General features: G+C 41.5%; 1 protein-coding gene across 1 annotated transcript; it reads right to left on the reverse strand.

Moving 5' to 3' along the window:
* Positions 1 to 1,648: 1,648 nt before the first annotated feature.
* On the reverse strand, positions 1,649 to 15,335 carry LOC115009379 (S-adenosylhomocysteine hydrolase-like protein 1). Its single transcript, XM_029433335.1, has 17 exons — positions 15,078 to 15,335; positions 11,197 to 11,308; positions 10,596 to 10,733; positions 10,311 to 10,411; positions 9,963 to 10,065; positions 9,785 to 9,879; positions 9,116 to 9,222; positions 8,910 to 9,026; positions 8,765 to 8,828; positions 8,594 to 8,682; positions 8,403 to 8,473; positions 8,221 to 8,315; positions 4,876 to 4,974; positions 2,703 to 2,771; positions 1,962 to 2,040; positions 1,743 to 1,863; positions 1,649 to 1,655 (listed from the first exon to the last, which is right to left on the reverse strand). The coding sequence occupies exons 1-17, from the start codon at positions 15,333 to 15,335 to the stop codon at positions 1,649 to 1,651; spliced, it is 1,725 nt and encodes a 574-aa protein (XP_029289195.1).
* Positions 15,336 to 17,784: the final 2,449 nt, after the last annotated feature.

Here is a 17,784-nt window from a genome sequence, read left to right on the forward strand (position 1 = left end):
AATATAGACTTTAGTAAGACAATCCACCTATACCAACTTAAAAAGTGACGGAGACAAAAATGTCATCTATTCAAATGACCCAGTAAGACGTGACCGTGAGCCAGTGTACTCTAAAATTGATTAATTTTATTATTTACACCTTTGTTTCAGCTGCTGTGACATGTCAGCATGTGCTCTGTGAAAAAGGCTGACTCTGTTGAGGCGAGTTGACCTCATCACCCTGAAGATTATCTCCAGGACAGACACACACACACACACACACACACACACACACACACACACACACACACACACACACACACACACACACACACACACACACCCCGTCCATCTGCCATTGGATCCTGGATTTAGCTTTTAATTCAGTTCCCAGTGTAAACTTAGATGAGGTCTGTCTGTCTGAGAAGCAGGTTCATTCAAAATATACTGCTGTGGAATAAACAGTGAGTCCTTGAAATGCCAGAAATATAAGAAATTGTGCTCATAGCAAGATCAGTCAAAGACTAAAATATCTTACGCTCCCTAGTGGGGAAACACGAGACTCTTAAGTCTTTGTCAAACTGGTTCCAACCAGCAGGTCCAGCTTGTCGGTTTTTATGAGGCCTCTAATGTAAAAATTTGGTTCAATTCTTTTATAGCTGATGTTTGTTTATCATTTAGCTCATCTTCCTCATATTTGAGACAGAAATTCATGTAAAACAACATATTCTTGTATATGTAATTGTTAACAATATGTTCATATGTAAACAATAAATATTAAATCTAAATTTAAAGAATGAATACACTTAGATTTGACATTTAACATTTATTTATTACATATAATCATATTGTTAACAAATACATATAACATGTTAATTTACATGAATTTCTGTTCGTGTTGTTCTAGTCTACAGTTGAGAAGTTCAAATTTAAGATGAGTTCCAATTGAGTATGAGTGAACCTGCTCTTTTTTTATTTTAATATCTTATGTATGCTTAAATACAATTATCTTAGTGCATTAAGTATTTTAAACTTTTGACATTCCTTTGTGTTGATGGTCCACAATACATCAACCCTCAACAGGGAATCAGTCAACTAACAATGAGTTGTTTATCAAGTACAGCAGTTCAATAGACTGACTGTCAGAGGCTTCATTTAAGGGTGAATAGGAGGTTCAGCTAAATGTGGTAATGTATAAATCAGAGTTATAGAACGCAAGACATGAAATAATTAAATACGTACAAATACGTTTCTCCCTCATTGATAATCTACAGATATTCAGTACTTACAAATACTGCTGGTCACTTTAGATGTCAGTTTATAGACTATTTGTGGCCGGTTAAATATTTATTACTGATTGCTGCTCGTATTAATAAAGGGTGTTGTTATTATTTCAAGCAAAAGAATAAAACATCTCCTATTAATTTCAACTCTTTTAATTTCAATTGACTGTGATTACATTCTGGATAATAGGAACATTTATAACCAAAATGTTTTTTAGAAATAAAACAAATACAACAGCACATACACAGAAAAATCTGTAAAAGTTTGAAGTCCACTGCGTTGAGTCTGGGTCAGTTTGAGACTGTAGAGGGCGTCAGAGCTCTGTCTGCAGGACTGTGAGGGTTTCTTCCAGCATCAAATCCACCACAGCTGTATGTCCAGAGGGTTAATACCTGTGAAAAGAAAATAAGATTTCTGTTAAATACAAACAATCACATGTGTGTGTTGATTTAGTTTAAGAAGTGCACACTGGTCCTGACCTGTAGTAGTTGGGTTTGAAGGGTCCGTGTTTGCTGATGCCGAGGTACTTGCCCTGTTCATCAGTCAGCTCTGTGAGGTGAGCGTCAAACGTCAGCAGGTGAAGACTGGCCACATATTCATCTGAAATTATAAGAATAGAGAGTTTATTATGTCTGAATTAAATGTAATTAAATTAAAAAGTAATAGTCTGTTTGAGGATGTTTAAACTGAGGACTTGCCCATCTTCTTTGGCAGCAGGTAGACGTCCTGTTTGTATCGTCCTTCTGGAGCGCTGTAAAGCTCTATGAGAGCCAGAGCCTGACATACAACGGTAAAAGTTAAAGGAATATTTCACCCACAAAAGGACCATTTGTATATCAATTACCTAACCGGTATTACCTTGAATCCTTGAAGAAAGTTCTTAATGAATTGAAGTAAATGGGGTATGCATTTTACAGCAGCAAGACTATAGCTATATAACAATTTTTGCTAAATCCTTACTATTTAAAAACCTTCAGAAATACTACAAATATTTACAAATAGTAAATAGTGAATAGTTTTAGCATAATTGCATTTTTTTGGGAAGTAGTGCAGTATAAATTATACTGCATGAGTTGTGAGAGTATTTGTAAACAAATATTTTGATGTACTGTAGTTATGCCGTGATTACATGCGGCCCTCAATCATTTCTATTCATCAACACTTTTCTCCGTTTTTTCGTTCATAGTGGGGACATGTGAGAAAAAAAAAGCTTTCTTCAAGAAGTCAAGGTAACACGTGGTGACTAAATTGATGTACACATAATCATTTTGTGGGTGAAGTATTCCTTTAACACAACTACAGGTGACAACCACCAGCCTCAACATGACAGAGATACAGATACTTCCTCTGTTAAATCTTTAGGAAATAATAACACATTGGGGCTTCCAACATTTTAGCAGAATAAATATCTGATGTAAATAATGTAATACATATCATACCTGAGTCGTAGCGGTGATGGAGAGGACAAATGAGGGTACTGTGGAGCAGCTCAGATTCAGCAAACGGCCCTGAGAGAAAATGTAACTGAATTGACTAGAATAATGTAGAATAGTCCTCTGACTGTCCTGCTGCACCCCTGATCCAACACAGAGCTACACACTTTAACAGCATCAAGTAAATATGTTCCTTAAGCAATTAATTTGTCTGTGCAGTATTATGAAACCACAATGACACAATAAACTGTGTGAACACACTGCTGCTGCAACAAAGAGACCAGTATGTGTGACTTCTAATAGTACAAGTAAACCCTGTTATGAATAGGTGTTGTGTTGGCTTTAATTCATCCTCATAAAACTTCTGCCATGAGAAGTGAACAGAAAGCCTAACACATGCAATACATGGTCTACTATTTAACCAAGAGAATAAAAACGTTTTGGTTGTCTGGGTTTGAATTGCACTTTAACCTGTGCCAGTTCAACCCGTGCAATCTAACCAGTACATGCTAATTTCAGTTTGTAGCAGAGAGCTACAGAGCTGTGGCACTCCGAGGAAACCCAACTCCGGCCAGCCCAGGTTGGTTTAACATTTATTTTATTTAAACATTTCTCTTGCACTTTAACCTTCTCTGTTTCCTCAGCAAGAGCATTTCAACATAGCATGTATGCAGGAATGTGATTATGCTTTAATGTGTCAGTAAAGGCCCTGTCACACATATCCATATGACAGAAACGTATGCGGAAAATTTGTCAGAGTCCAAATACGTCCAACTTTTCATCGGATCGGATCGGAAAAGTGAACATATACAGATACGCATGTCTAACCTATTGATAGCGCATCACTTCCTAATACAAAATGTATCAGACGAATGCCCAACAAATGCATAAGATATACAAAAATATGGCGTATACAAAATATCGGCAACACGCTGGTGTACGTTGATATAAGGTATAAGTAGTATTCGTTAAGAGCTCACTGTGTTACGCTGGGGTGCGTTGTTGAGCACTGATGTTTTGAGCATGTTCAAAATTACCGGACGTACCCAACGTGTGCTTCATAAGATATGCAGACGTTACGTGACGTTAGACATACGTGAATACGGAATACGTAGTGAATATTTTCCTACGTGACTACGTGTGAGGAACTTTAGATATAGGCTACGTCGGCTGACGGTGAATCTTACAGCCAATGTATTGATAAGGAGTGGATAACCTATTCCTACCCTATGTTAAGATTATGCCTGACGACGGAGTAACTTATTAAACGTGTTTCTACAGTACAGCTAGCGTTCAGCATTTTAGCCGTTCTCCAGCATCAGCATGACGTGAACCAGATGGCATTTTTCCAGCTCCATTGGCCAGACGCTCTGATACGTTTTAAATAGGTAAGTGATAAGCTATCAATGTTTGACTTACGTATAATAATTCATTATGTATTCGTTACATCTATAACACCGCTGTGGAAAAGTTGGACATATTTGGACTCTGACACATTTTTAGTTCATTTTCATATACGCCGGCATGTTTCTGCCATACGGAACTGTGTATGTCTGGCGTGTTCGGCGTAACGTCTGCGTCCTTCAAACGATCACAATTTACCCTTCATTTATATCAACCTATTACCGATATTTCGTATGCGCCGGCATACATTCTGTCATGCGGATATGTGTGACAGGGCCTTTAGTTAAACATTGATAACAGAACATTTCAAGCTCATTGAAGGTTAGCCTAAATCCAATAAACTAGTATAGTCTTCAGCATGTTAAGTAAAGTAATGTAGGAAAGGTTTCATGAGCATGCCTTTTCTCAGTTCTTATAAAAAGTTATTTTATTCTAAAGAATTAGCTTGAATAGGGTTAATGCTGGCTAACGTTAGCCATAGGTGAAGCCATGTGAGCTAAGTAAAGAAGAGCTAGTTTAAAAAGCAATATATTACCATAGCTGATGTCACTTGAAATAAGTTTAAATCAATATTACTTGTCAAGTGATTAATGTATTTTGTAAGTTGCTGTGTAATAAACAGGATAATGTGCAGGAAGCCAGTCATTAGTGCAGCAAGAGCCCCTTCAGTGTGGCCGCAGGTCAGAGCACACTGTGGGGCAAAGCTTTACAATAAATATGTTTCTGTACAATATCCCTCAGTGCTGGTGTACAATAATAATAACAGTATCATCACCTCAGCCAGCAGGACGATTCGCTTGCCGTCAGGCCAGATAACATGATCCACCTGAGGCCTCACACGCTCCCACCTCAGCTCTGCAGTCCGCAGACTCACCTGAGAAAGAGTCACAAAGTACAAAGTACTTTGAGTACAAATCTAAGGTATTTGCAGGCTACTTGACTTAGGTATTTTCATTTAATGCAGATTTATACTTCTAATCCACTACACAAGAAGTACGTATTGTACTTTTAACTCCAATACATTTGTCTGACAACTTCAGTTACTTTTCAGATTGCAATGTTTGTGTACCCTTCCTCTCCAGATGTGTTGATTTTGAATGTTTGGGATAAACTGAGTTGTTCCTTTATGTGTTGAGAAAATCCTCCTACTTCTTAAGCTAAAAAAGCTATTTAAAACCCATCTTAGATCAGCTGGAGAATGCATCGCCACAAAGGTGAAAACAAGGCTGTTTTTCTGTTTTCTAACTTTTCAAAGTGTAAAAATGTGTTTTTTTGATCATAAAGTAAAATACTGTTCCAGATCCTCTCTGGGAACCATCACCTTACCGTGGTGGAGAGGTTTGTGTGTCCCTATGAACCTGAGAGCTGTGTTGTCTGGAGCCTAGTGCTCCTGGTAGGGTCTCCCAAGGCAAATTGGTCTCAGGCGAGGGGCCGGACTAAGAATATGGTGCCTCCCATCCATCCATCCTGTGGGCCCACCACTCATGGGAAAAATTGCTGGGGTCAGGTACACGGGTGGCAGTGTTGGTCAGGGACCTCGACGGACCAGACCCGGGCAGCGGAGGCTGGCTCTGGGAACGTGGAACTTCACCTCTCTGTGGGGGAAGGAGCCAGAACTAGTGCGGGAGGTGGAGCGCTACCAGTTGGATCTGGTGGGCCTTACCTCTACGCACAGTCTTGGCTCTGGAACCGTACTCCTGGATAAGGGTTGGACTCTATTCTTCTCCGGAGTTGCCCAAGGTGTGAGGCATCGGGCAGGTGTGGGGATACTCGCCGCTACGTTGGAGTTCACCCTGGTGGACGAGAGGGTCGCCTCCCTACGCCTTCGGGTTATGGGGGGGAAAACTCGGACTGTTGTTTGTGCCAAACAGCAGTTCGGAGTATTCGGCCTTCTTGGAGACCCTGAATGGAGCCCTGCAGGGGGCTCCAGTAGGGGACTCCGTAGTCTTGCTGGGAGACGTCAACACACACGTGGGAAACAATGGCGACACCTGGAGATTGGGAGGAACGGCCTCCCTGATCTGAACCTGAATGGTTGTTTGTTGTTGGACTTCTGAGCTAGTCATGGAATGGCCATAACAAACACCATGTTCGAACATATGCTCATAAGTGTACATGGTACCAGAGCACCCTAGGCCAAAGGTCAATGATCGATTTTGTCATCGTATCATCTGATCTGAGGCCGCATGTTTTGGACATTCGGGTGAAGAGAGGTGCGGAGCTGTGAACTGATCACCATCTGGTGGTGGGTTGGATCAAGGGGTGGGGGAAGACTCTGGACAGACCTGGTAAGCCCAAACGGGTAGTGCGGGTGAGCTGGGAACGTCTGGAGGAAGCCCCTGTCCGGGAGATCTTCAACTCAGGTGCTTCAACTCAACTTAGGTGCCTCAGGGGGAAGCCGTCTGACTGAAGAAGGAGTCCTTCCGGGTTATGTTATCCGGCAGGACTCCGGAAACAGTTGCAGGGTACCGACGGACTCGAACGGCGTGGCAGAGGCAAAGGCAAAGCAGCGGGTGTGGGAGAAGTTCGGAGAAGTTATGGAGAAGGATTTTCGGTCGGCACCAAGGTACTTCTGGAAAACCGTCCGGCACCTCAGGAGGGGGAAACGGGGAACTTTTCAATTTCCCTGACGGAAGTCACTGAGGTAGTCAAACAACTCCACAGTGGCAAAGCCGCAGGGGTTGATGAGATCCGTCCAGAAATGCTGAAGGCTTTGGGTGTTGAGGGGCTGTCTTGGTTGACACGCCTTGTCAACATTGCATGGAAGTCTGGGACAGTGCCTAGGGGGTGGCAGACTGGGGTGGTGGTTCCCCTGTTCAAAAAGGGGGACCAGAGAGTGTGTGCCAACTACAGGGGTATCACACTTCTCAGCCTCCCTGGTAAAGTCTACACCAAGGCACTGCAAAGGAGGGTTCGGCCAATAGTCGAACCTCTAATTGAAGAGGAACAATGCGGATTCCGTCCTGGTTGTGAAACAACGGACCAACTCTTCACTCTCACAAGGATCCTGGAGGGGGCCTGGGAGTATGCCCATCCGGTCTACATGTGTTTTGTGGATCTGGAGAAGGCGTATGACCGGGTCCCCCGGGTGATACTGTGGGAGGTGCTGCGGGAGTATGGGGTGAGGGGGTCACTTCTGAGGGCCATCCAATCCCTGTACGCCTAAAGCGAGTGTTGTGTCCGGATACTCGGCAGTAAGTCAAACTCGTTCCCAGTGAATGTTGGCCTCCGCCAGGGCTGCACTTTATCACCAATCCTGTTTGTGATTTTCATGGACAGGATATCGAGGTGTAGTCGGTGGAAGAGAGGGGTTGCAGTTCGGTGGCCTGAGGATCTCATCGCTGCTATTTGCAGATGATGTGGTCCTTATGGCAACATCGGTCTGTGACCTTCAACAGTCACTGGATCGGTTCGCAGCCGAGTGTGAAGTGGTTGGGATGAGGATCAGCACCTCAAAATCTGATGCCGTGGCTCTCAGCAGGAAACCGGTGGAGTGCCTACTTCGGGTAGGGAATGAGCCCTTATCCCAAGTGAAGGAGTTCAATTACTTCGGGGTCTTGTTCGCGAGTGAGGGGACGATGGAGCGAGAGATTGGCAGGAGGTACTGCAGTCGCTTTACCACACCGTTGTGACAAAAAGAGAGCTGAGCCAGAAGGCAAAGCTCTTGATCTACCGGTCGATCTTCGTTCCTACCCTCACCTATGGTCATGAAGGCTGGGTCATGACCAAAAGAACGAGATCGCGGTTACAAGGGACCGAAATGGGTTTTCTCAGACAGGTGGCTGGCGTCTCCCTTAGAGATAGGGTGAGAAGTTCAGAGCCCCTGAGCAAGGCACTTAACCCTGAGTTGCTCCAGGGGGACTGTCCCTGTAGTTAGTTCACTGTAAGTCGCTCTGGATAAGAACGTCTGTTAAATGACCTGTAATGTAAAACACATTAATGTAGCAATCTAATAATAAAATACTGACAGGGGAGTACTTCTACATCGATAATTGAGCTACATTTCTCTGACGGTTACAAACATTTATTTGAGTAAGGTTTTTAATGTAGGACACACACACACACACACACACACACACACACACACACAAATATTTATAAACACACACACTGTCAATACCAAATCTATCTCAGTGCTGGAGTGTCCCATGTTGCAGACGATGCAGCCGTTTTTCATTCTGTCCAGATGTTCCCTCTTTACCACGTTTTTATTGCCTGCAGAGAAACAGAGATAAATCTAACTTGCACTGTATTGATATTCATAATAAGAGCTAATATTACTTCTTAGAGGACAGCAGTTACCTGTGCAGGTGATGACCATGTCCACCTGTCTGACCACTTCACTCAGTTTATTCACTCTGAAGCCATCCATGCTGAGAGGAGAGAAAAGTGGGTCACACAAAGAGTACGTCATGATGTTTTGCTACAATTTTCTATTGAGAGAGTGAAACACACTTCACTTCTTTGCTCATAAAAGCTTGCTCCATTCATACCAGGCCTGAAGGGCACAAATGGGATCCGCTTCTGTGACGTTTACAACAGCACCCAACGCTTTTAGGGCAGCACAGCAACCTTTGCCAACCTGTAGGAAGAGAGAAAAGAGGCTGATAGATCTGCTTAAATGTAAGTCACATGTGCACAGCAGCACTGAGAGCTTTACTAACCTCCCCATATCCGCACACCACCACCTGTTTTCCTCCAAACATGACGTCAGTTGTTCTCTTCAACCTGACAGAAGAGTTCAACACAGTCAGATTGCTGCTCTGTACTGTACCAGTGCTTTAGTCTGTTTCCAACATGATTCATTACCCGTCCAGAATGGACTCCTTGCAGCAGTAAAGGTTGTCAAATTTCTGCTTGGTCACCGAGTCATTAACGTTCATGGCTGGGACACACAGCCTGCCTGCCTTTGACAGCTGGTATAACCTGAAACACATGCGGAGACACACACGTGTGAGGTGGAGAAGACTTTGTGAACTTGTAGGAACATTAATCAAGTTGTGTGGGAAACTCACCGATAGATGCCTGTAACACTTTCCTCCACGATGCCTTTGATGTTCTTGAACAGGCTCGGGTACTTCTTATGGATCCAGTGGGTCAGGTCGCCACCGTCATCCAGAATCTGTTGGGGAAAAACAAGCTAAACTCTCCATCAATGTAACCTTTCTAACTATAGTAGTTATACACAGAAATGAATGGCACAGTTCACCTAAACTGTTCATGCAAATCCATCCAGTATGCTGACTTTTGGAGATACAGGCTGTTGTGTGAGTGTGTTAGATGAAAATCGGTATGTTGTGCTCAAAGGGTTGAAACATCAACTTATTTACTAGAATCCACATATCTTAAAATAGTATATTTATTTTATATTCAGAAAGAAACCTTACTATTAAACTGTAGAGAAAGAAAATGCAACCGTTTTTGTCTGACATGCACTATTGAAGCAGACTGTGTACACTCTGTGAAGTAAAATAATATAACTGCATTTTAGATCCAAAAAAAGTGTAATTGCATTTTTGTAACAATTAGACAAAATATATATTATAGTAATATGTTTTATGTACAAATATTTAGAAATGTCACTTCATGGAACTGGAGGAAACTATAGTTTTATATCTTCAAACTTTAGCCACTAAATCTTAAAATGAATTACGAGAACTGTCCTTTCTTGTAAATCACAGTACCATGTTGGGCTGCCAAGTCTCAGCACTGACACATCGGTCAATGCACCACCAGAAGTTGTCCTCTGATTCTCCTCTCCACGCAAACACTGAGGTGCCTGAGATAAAGAGCATACTAGTTTATGATTTAAACTATTAAATTCATTCAAATAAAACCAGTTGCACCAAGTTGGAGGAGTACCTCCTTCAGCCAGAGCAGCAGCCACCGAGTTCTGAGTGGAGAAGATGTTACAGGCCGCCCAGCGGCATTGAGCCCCCAACACAGACAGAGTCTCGATCAACACCTGCAAGAGACCGCAAGCAAAACATGTTAACCTTCTGGTCTTTTTTATAACTTCTTTATATTTATTGCAGAGACAAGAATAATGCAAAAATAATCAGCCACAACCAACACACACTGTTCTAAGTTTACACTGGGAACTGAATTAAAAGCTAAATCCAGGATCCAATGGCAGACGGACGGGGTGTGTGTGTGTGTGTGTGTGTGTGTGTGTGTGTGTGTGTGTGTGTGTGTGTGTGTTGAACTGACCGCTGTCTGTGCAGTGATGTGTGTGCAGCCCACCACTTTGGCTCCAGCCAGAGGTTTCTCCCCACCTGCTCTTTTCCTTAGGACCATCAGCGCTGGCATTTCTAAGTATCACAGTCAGTGACAGAGTCACATTTAATTTGAGAACAGACACGTATTTATTTATTTATGGCTTAATATTCTCTTTTTCTTCTTGTGTGTTACTTCTTGGAAGGGTGCTGCATACATGAATCAATCATTATCACTTGTTAGGACATAAACAGCGGTGGGGCCACTCTTTGTCCTTACCTTGCTGTGCGATTATTATTTCTCTGCGTCCAAATTCGGCCTTCTTGATGTTTTTGATGCAGAAGTCAGAAAGGCCTTTGGAGGTCTTCTGTGCCTTGTCTCTGGGAGAGGACTCATCCTCAGAGCTGTCACTGCACACTGCAACATAAAAACAAGTTATTGTGTCTAAAAACAATCAGCTGATATAATGTAATGTCCAAAAGCAAACAGTTAAAGTATAACGGGGTAATACATAGATGCATGATTTGTTTGAAATCTATGAGTCGCCTCTGGTTTTCCAGCCTTGATTGTTATGTGTTTGTAGTCAGACTCTAGCTAGGTAAGTCTTTTCTCTGAGCCTTTTGAAGTCTATATAAACTCTGGCAGTGATTGACACGTTTGAGAAAGGCTCACAGAGCCGATTAGGACCAACTTAAAGAGACTTAATTCTTCAGGAGACTTTTCCTTTTAATTAAGGTTTAGTTGAAGGAGAAAGCACCGAGGATAATCCCCGGGGCCTATAGTTCTCGTGTCCTGGGATCAGAACCAGCTCACTTTATGTATCAAAGACATGTGATCAGATTTAAGAGTGTGTGTGTGTTGTGTTTCCATGTTGCTGTACCTGAACTGAAGCTATCTGTAGACGACTGGGAGATGGAACGAGACAGAGAGCGACGACCAGTGTTGGCGGGACGTTTGTTGAATTCTTGATTCTGGTCAGTGAACTGTATTTGCTGTGGAGACAAAAAAAAAAGACACACAAACACATAAAATAAACAGAGTCAACCAAGTATATAAGTTGTTACTTCACTGCAGGTCACAAGTATCAACATCTTCTTGTAAAGCGCCACCTCTCTGCTCACAGCCTGTGAATATCACAAACATCCTTCTTTCATACTCATCCCTGCACCTGCTGCTGTCTCACCATCCGGTGTGGCTGTTTGAAGGCTGGGCTGCTGTCACACGAGTCCCACTTAGACATGTCCGCTCTCTAGCTGCTCGCCTGACTCTGCTGCCTGAGCTTCAAACCAGCTCCAAAAAGACACAGACACACCCCCTGACCGAGCCCACCTCCAAAGTGTTTAGAGCTTTAGAGCCACAGGTTCAACAGGATCATTTAGTTGGCAGCTCTGCACTCAGAATTAATTTTCATATGGATGTGTATCATACTCCTACGCCCTGCTAGATCAAATCTTTATTTAAGCATGCACTCCATTTTACATCGATTTTGCACATTAAGGTCAGTTTACTTGCAGGGAGCACTATCCAGTTGGTGAACAGTTGTATTATGTCCTCTGTGGCTCTGAAGGAACTTACTAAATAGATAGAATATTCATAATCATAAAATAATCACCTCACGTTGGGCTTGGAGACATTTTTATCACAAAGCTTTAGTTACAAACTGGGTGGGAATTTTTAAAGATGTTGCATTTACCAGACTAACAAACATTTATAAGTCTAACAAAAGATGCTATCAAATTGCATTCTGGGGAAAGGAGGATCCAGTATTTATTGACCCATAGTAGGGACTAAAAGTCAGATTTCAGGCTGTTCTGCTTCACTGGTCGTTTGTATACGTATGTGAAGTCATTTGTATATAAGTTTCATAATCAATTTGTTTGTAACCGACAAAATCATGAGCCAGGACTTTGAAGGGCTGCTTGTAATTAAAGTAAGTGATGTTGTATTAAGAGCAATTTTTGTTGCGCAATTTACGTACTTACCTAATACCAATTCCATCATTTTTGTAACACTTATTTTAAACCCAGACAACAATCTTTTCCTAAACTTAACAAGTTTCGTTGGTTAAACAGGTTCTGCACTGCAGGGGCCTGTGCAGGTGCACTGCAATGCTCGTGTTTCAGTACATTCGTAGGACAACTCACAAAAAATGACATAAAACATTTGTACGATATCTTACGAGGATACATTTACTTTAATACAAAATGGATGAAGAACCTCTTTAAGTAGAGCAACGTATAGGTGCTGTTCTTCTCTTTGACGCCTCTGCTGTAGTTAGACCTCTATGAAAGGTCATCTAGAGTCCTTCATCAGTTTAAAGTAAGTCAAGTCATTCAGATGAAATTGCACTGAAACATCCAAGAACAACTTTTTAAAATACAAATAGATTCAGGGTTTCAAAATCATGAAGTTGGCGCAACATGACAAGAAAAAATCAAGGTGACCTTGTTCCAATATCAACAAGGTGTGAATGAAAAACCACATGTAGTATCATGTGATGTAATGTTCACAAGTAAACCAGGTAGTTGCTTTGCAGTATACATTTAGACAGAGCATTTGTATATTAGAATACACAGTATAATAGAAAAATTACGTTGAAGTTTATATAAGTAAGCTGTAATACATATATATGTATACTGTGTGTACATATATTGTTCAGTCCCATTGGATGTCAAGCAACTGCTCCCAAAGTAAATGATAGTACTATCTTTATGCAACGTTTCCATGTGTTTCCATGTGTTATTATTACTCATAACTAATAACATTCATTACAGTTGAATTGGGGAAAGGCTACACTATCTGTCAGGATTAAGAGAGTTCTCAAATCCTCGTTAGGAGCAATTAAACCTGAATTTCTCATGATAATGAGGATCTCTGTGGGAGTTTCTCAGCACTCTGCTTTCCTCTGACTTTAGTTAGATCAATCACCATTATAACAACTTTACAGTACACCAACTTTATCAAGTGGCTTGTTTTCTTTCGACAACATACTTCACATAAATAAATCATTGTTTTCTTTATAATCCTCCTGATTTAGAACATGCTCCTGCTTAATAAATGTTTCAAGTCAAATCTAAATTGGTCCACTTTGCTGACCTGGTTGATTGAGTCTGAAAATAATAACTACAAATCAATAAAAGAAATAGTATCCATTTACCTGGAGTTAAAATAAAAAACTATTTCTATGTTCAAAGACAGTCTAGTCTAAAAGATTTATTTTCGTTCTATGTAATGATCACTTGAAAACAACAGCGTGCAGTCAAACAGCTGCTTAATCTTTAACATGAAAAGACATTAAGCTGTGACTTGAGGCAGTGTGAAAGTTAACTTAGTGATCACCAAACCATCTCTTATAGGGCTCAGAAAATAGGTTTGAATTCAAGCCAGCTACTATTAAAGTACTTTAAAAGCCAATAAAGCTAACAATTAAGGTGGCTGTGTGTCTTAATTTGTAACGGTTTCATTGTGAAACTGTATGTTCATTGATTTGTAAACTGAACAAGTTTGGATTTCTAATTACCTTTTTGTATTTTTATATTTGTCAATGAATAAAACTCAAGAAAATGTGCAGTTGTAAGAAACAGGTATAAAGGTTCATTGTGTTTATTCAACTGCTCCCATTAAAACAACTTAATGATTACAAATTCAAAATGAAGACCTGACTCGCTGCCCTCTAAAAGAAAACTAAAAAACAAAGAGAGTAACAGCGCTTCCCAAACAAGCAGTAATACCTTGATGCAGATGGACTGCACTGCCTCCTGGTCCTTGGCTTTAGTTATGTTCACTAGACTGTACACTTTCTTCATGCTGGCAGAGCTGCTCTCACGCTGACTGCAGTAACTCTGCAGAGCTGCAAGCTTGTGCTGATGAGACTTCACAAAGTGACGCTTTATGCCCCACCTTCACCCCCGACAGGCCCAGGTGACGGAAAGAGAGAGAAGAAATAAATGGAGTCTTTGTGAGGCTTACAGAGGGAAACTGGGAAAATATAGAAGAACAGGTTAAGATAAATAGAAGAAAGAGTTGTAAGGAAACATAAGCTGAGTCAAGTGTTACTTGAGGCCAAAGACGAATGTGAGTATTTACAGTGAAGTGCACTCTGCTCTCAGGCTATATGTGAAATAGTAAATGTAGAAAAATCAGATAATCTGTGTTTATCAATGTTTTGATTTCAATTAAAACTATGTGGTTATGTACGTAAGTTAAATAGTCAATTTACTTAACTTTTGGTTTCACACGGGACACAAAGTCTCCTGGCGACACAGTTGAGTTGCTAGCCTCAACAGAGATGAGGAGCGGGCTACAGAGGTTGGTAAACTCACTTCTTTCTACCTCCACACCTCCACATTTGTTTTATTTTCAAACATGTAGTCTTCAACTCCAACTGAAGCTAACTCAAATGACATCAGTTTAGGCAATGTATCAGAATTCACACAGCTCACCCTCTGGAGACACAATAGGCTTATATAACTGTTTGTACGCAGCAGTACACCACAAGACCTGTAAACAGATTTGGATGTGTAAGATCAGCACACTTCCTCTTTAAATCTTTTCAAAGAGACGACATGAATATTTGTGTGTGAGTGCTGGTCAAACATTCATAGAGGCCTGCCCATTGCAACTAAAATCATTAACAGCCTGAGTGTATGCAGATTCACGCTTCCTCTTACAGATGTAGGTTTCATATATAATATCTTGATCTGCACAGGCCTGACAGACAAGTCAGTCAAAGGGAGGAAGTGTAGCAGCTTCTTTGCTCACCATGTCAGTCTTCAGAGCTTCAGTCACCAGCTCTCGTGCCCCAAACTCAGACGCATCCGCCCCGTCTCTGTCCCGACCCTGAGGTGTCCTCCTGCTCTCTGCTGCCTTTAGCATCTGCAGCAGGTTAGGGCTGCATTTTACTGACTGATGTTTGGTGTTTTCCTCCTCCGAGGCTCCATTCAGCACAGCTCCGTCCGCCACATATGGATCAGGATATTCATCAGGTAGTGACAGTGTCTGGTCCATTTCCTCTGTCATGACTCCACTGGCAGCCAGTAATGAAGTGAATTAGAGTCCTGCTCAGGTAATCTGACAGCAGACCATACCCTGCCCACATGCATCTGATATTTCCTCCTGTTGGGCATCTGTTTACTCTAAACAGCAGCAGTTCTTGGGTTTCTTTGACTTAACGTAAAGTAGATAATTAGACCTAGATGCAGTGTGTACAGGGTAAACACTGATGTGACGCTGCTTTTTGACACACACAGAAATGTAACTTGGATGTGTAATTCACTCGTACCAAAAGGCCATGTAGGTAGATGCCCTCATACAGTCTGTTGTACTCAAATGTCTCTCGTTAATCACGTTAAGGCAAAGCCATTACTTAAGGCCTCTCGGGCTTTTAGACTTGCAGAGCCACTTCTTGTTTTTGTGTTGTCTTTGATAACATTGACTCAAATCACACTGAGCACAAAGACATAAGTGTGATGCAAACAGAAACCCCACCAGCATCAACAGTGGCTCCATGGTGCTGACCACCTCCCTCCACGTGTCTATCTCCAGGCTGAAAGACGAGAGGCAAACTGATATCCAACTGGTGTAGTTATCAGATTTGCAAAACATTAAGTTAAGGTTTTGAGTTTGATATAGTTTTATCTATAAGAGTCTGATTGTTAAGTGATTAGTTCACAAGTTTTCAAGTCTGTCTTAAAACATTTGTCAGGTTGTTTGAACATTGCAACATGTTTTGCTATAGAAATCCTTTGTGTTTTCATATTGAACTGCAGGGGAAAGATAGTAACAACTACCTAATAGTACCTGACTTGTTGAATTGTTTCAAGATATGAGAAATTGTGGTAGTTAAGGTTTTAGTTCAGGTTACATTTGGGGAATGGATCAGGATAAAGTGAGTCATTATAGAAGATATATTTGTTGTATTAATTAAAAGAGATCATTAGATTGTTGTGTTGTGGTTGTTCAGTTTACAGTAAAACATAGTGATCACATACAGAAGGCCACATTTAGAAAGGTTCTCTTTCACAGTGTTACATACACATCCCATATGTTTAACAAATGTGTGTTGCAACAGTTAAAGTTTTCAAGTTTCTGCCAGTGAGCCTGCAGGTGCAGGATTATCAATGCTTTTTGTTCCACCAGAGGGTGTAACAGTTCCACGCCTAAAACAGAGAAACCTTCTGTCCTCGCTCTCCTCAGTGAACTTCTGTTCTGTTTCTGTGTCTGATAGGAACCAGGAGAAGTTTATGACACTCAGTCCAGAGGGAGCAGCGATGGGAGGCGGAGTTCAAACTGAATCCTCTCGCTCGCTCTCCAAATCCTTCCCTGTTCCTCATTTCTATTCAATGCAGGAATTTCCGACTCTGGTGTTAAATTAGGAGGAGTATAAAAGTGTCAGTGGCCAGTGAGATGTTAAATACAGGAACCTTTAAACTTTTAATTATGTGTTGTGGTCAGGTTCTTAGTGTTAAAGGAAACTGATTCTTTGCTCACTGTCCTATGTTGCATCTTTATTCTTGTTTAGGCTCGAGGTTACATAACAGACAATAGCAGTGAGAGTCTGTCAGAAAAGGAAAAATAGCATAGCTTGTAGGTAATTAGCTAAACACTAGCAACAACTTTATGTGTATACACACTTGCTTCTTCTTCTAACTGGGTAGAATATTGTTTTGTTCCTGCAGAGATGACACACTTTGCTGCGAAAGATGGTCACAAGTACAAAAAGGCATCAGATTATTTTACAATAAAACTCTGCTGTCTTGTGTAGATATAGATAGATAGATACTCTATTCATCCCATGGGACATTTAGGCATCCAGTAGCTTAAAAGACATTATACAATTTTTAACATTACACCCCCCCCCCCCCCCCCCTCCCTCCATTAAAAAGTATAAAGGCTGTACATTATAAATACAAATGTAAAAATACAGACTGTTATGAATAATTACAAAAGTAATTTTACAACACTGCAACATTGACCACTGTTTTTTGTTTAATGGTTTGAAGTGTATGAAATGTTTGGAAAGTTTGAATTGTTGGAATAACATTCACAAAAGAGTTCTTGAGCCTGTCTGTGGAGCAGGACAGGGACAGCAGTCTGCCGCTGAACACGTTCCTCTGCCGGGTGAATGTGCTGTGCAGAGGGTGGTGGGCGTTGTCCAGGATGGATGACAGTTTATCAAGGGTCCTTCTCTCTGCTACTGTCACCAGGGAGTCCAGCTCTGTGCCCACTACAGAGCCAGCCCTCCTCACCAGTCTGTCCAGCCGCATATCTGAACCTCCCTGTCCACCTGCAGTGGTTATATACTGTAGGTGTTTTAGAGTGTGGGCCAGTTACTGGCCCCTTGTCAACCATCTTTAGTTCAGTAGTGTTAGATTAACATCTTGCAAACTAACTGGACTGCAGCTCTGTTTTTCAGCTGCTCTGCTCCTCATGGCTTTCCCTCCAGGGCACACACTACTGCAGTACTGCA

The sequence above is a fragment of the Cottoperca gobio genome, chromosome 6, assembly GCF_900634415.1.
Source record: "Cottoperca gobio chromosome 6, fCotGob3.1, whole genome shotgun sequence".
NCBI classification, from domain to species: Eukaryota; Metazoa; Chordata; class Actinopteri; order Perciformes; family Bovichtidae; genus Cottoperca; species Cottoperca gobio.